General features: G+C 31.9%; 1 protein-coding gene across 1 annotated transcript in view; it reads left to right on the top strand.

The window, feature by feature from the left end:
* LOC107662317 (leucine-rich repeat serine/threonine-protein kinase 1-like) overlaps positions 1-524 on the top strand; it is a 109504-nt gene that overhangs the window by 79630 nt on the left and 29350 nt on the right. Inside the window, exon 28 of the mRNA XM_016452303.1 lies at positions 5-61. Coding sequence (XP_016307789.1) covers positions 5-61 — 57 coding nt within the window. The remainder of the gene's footprint in view (positions 1-4; positions 62-524) is intronic.

The following is a 524-nucleotide window of genomic DNA, read 5'->3' as shown; positions in this document are numbered from 1 at the left end:
CGAGGGCACACCTGGCTACCAGGCTCCCGAGATCCGGCCCGGCATCGTCTATGATGAGAAGGTACCGAGAGGCCCAGACTGATCTGATGAGTTTGATTTGCTGTCAAACAGCCTCCCTTAGTGTGACAACAAAGGTCAAAGTCTGTTTGCTGCCTCAATTCAAACTGAATTCAGATTCAGAGGATACAGTAAATGCTTTCTCAATATCTAGTCTTTAAACTCCCGTCATGGTCATTTAAAGCTGGTTAGCTGTTAGCTTTCACATAGGGTTGTGACTAAATATATACAATAAATACATGTGTATACATTTACATTTTATTAATTTTTACATGTATTCATTTCATTTAGCTAATAAAGAAGTAAATAAAAAACTATATAAACTGTCAAATTTAATACAATGCATATTTTCCTTTTGACAACAAATAAATAAAACATGTAAATATAATAAATAAATGTAAAAATAAATAAATTTGTTCATGTGTTCATTTAGCAAATAAAAAATAATAAAAATCTATAAAATGTAA

Source organism: Sinocyclocheilus anshuiensis, unplaced genomic scaffold (genome assembly GCF_001515605.1).
Source record: "Sinocyclocheilus anshuiensis isolate Anshui unplaced genomic scaffold, SAMN03320099.WGS_v1.1 scaffold579, whole genome shotgun sequence".
Lineage (NCBI taxonomy): Eukaryota > Metazoa > Chordata > Actinopteri > Cypriniformes > Cyprinidae > Sinocyclocheilus > Sinocyclocheilus anshuiensis.
Note: the sequence above shows the minus strand (reverse complement) of the source record. Positions and strands in the feature narration are given on the sequence as shown.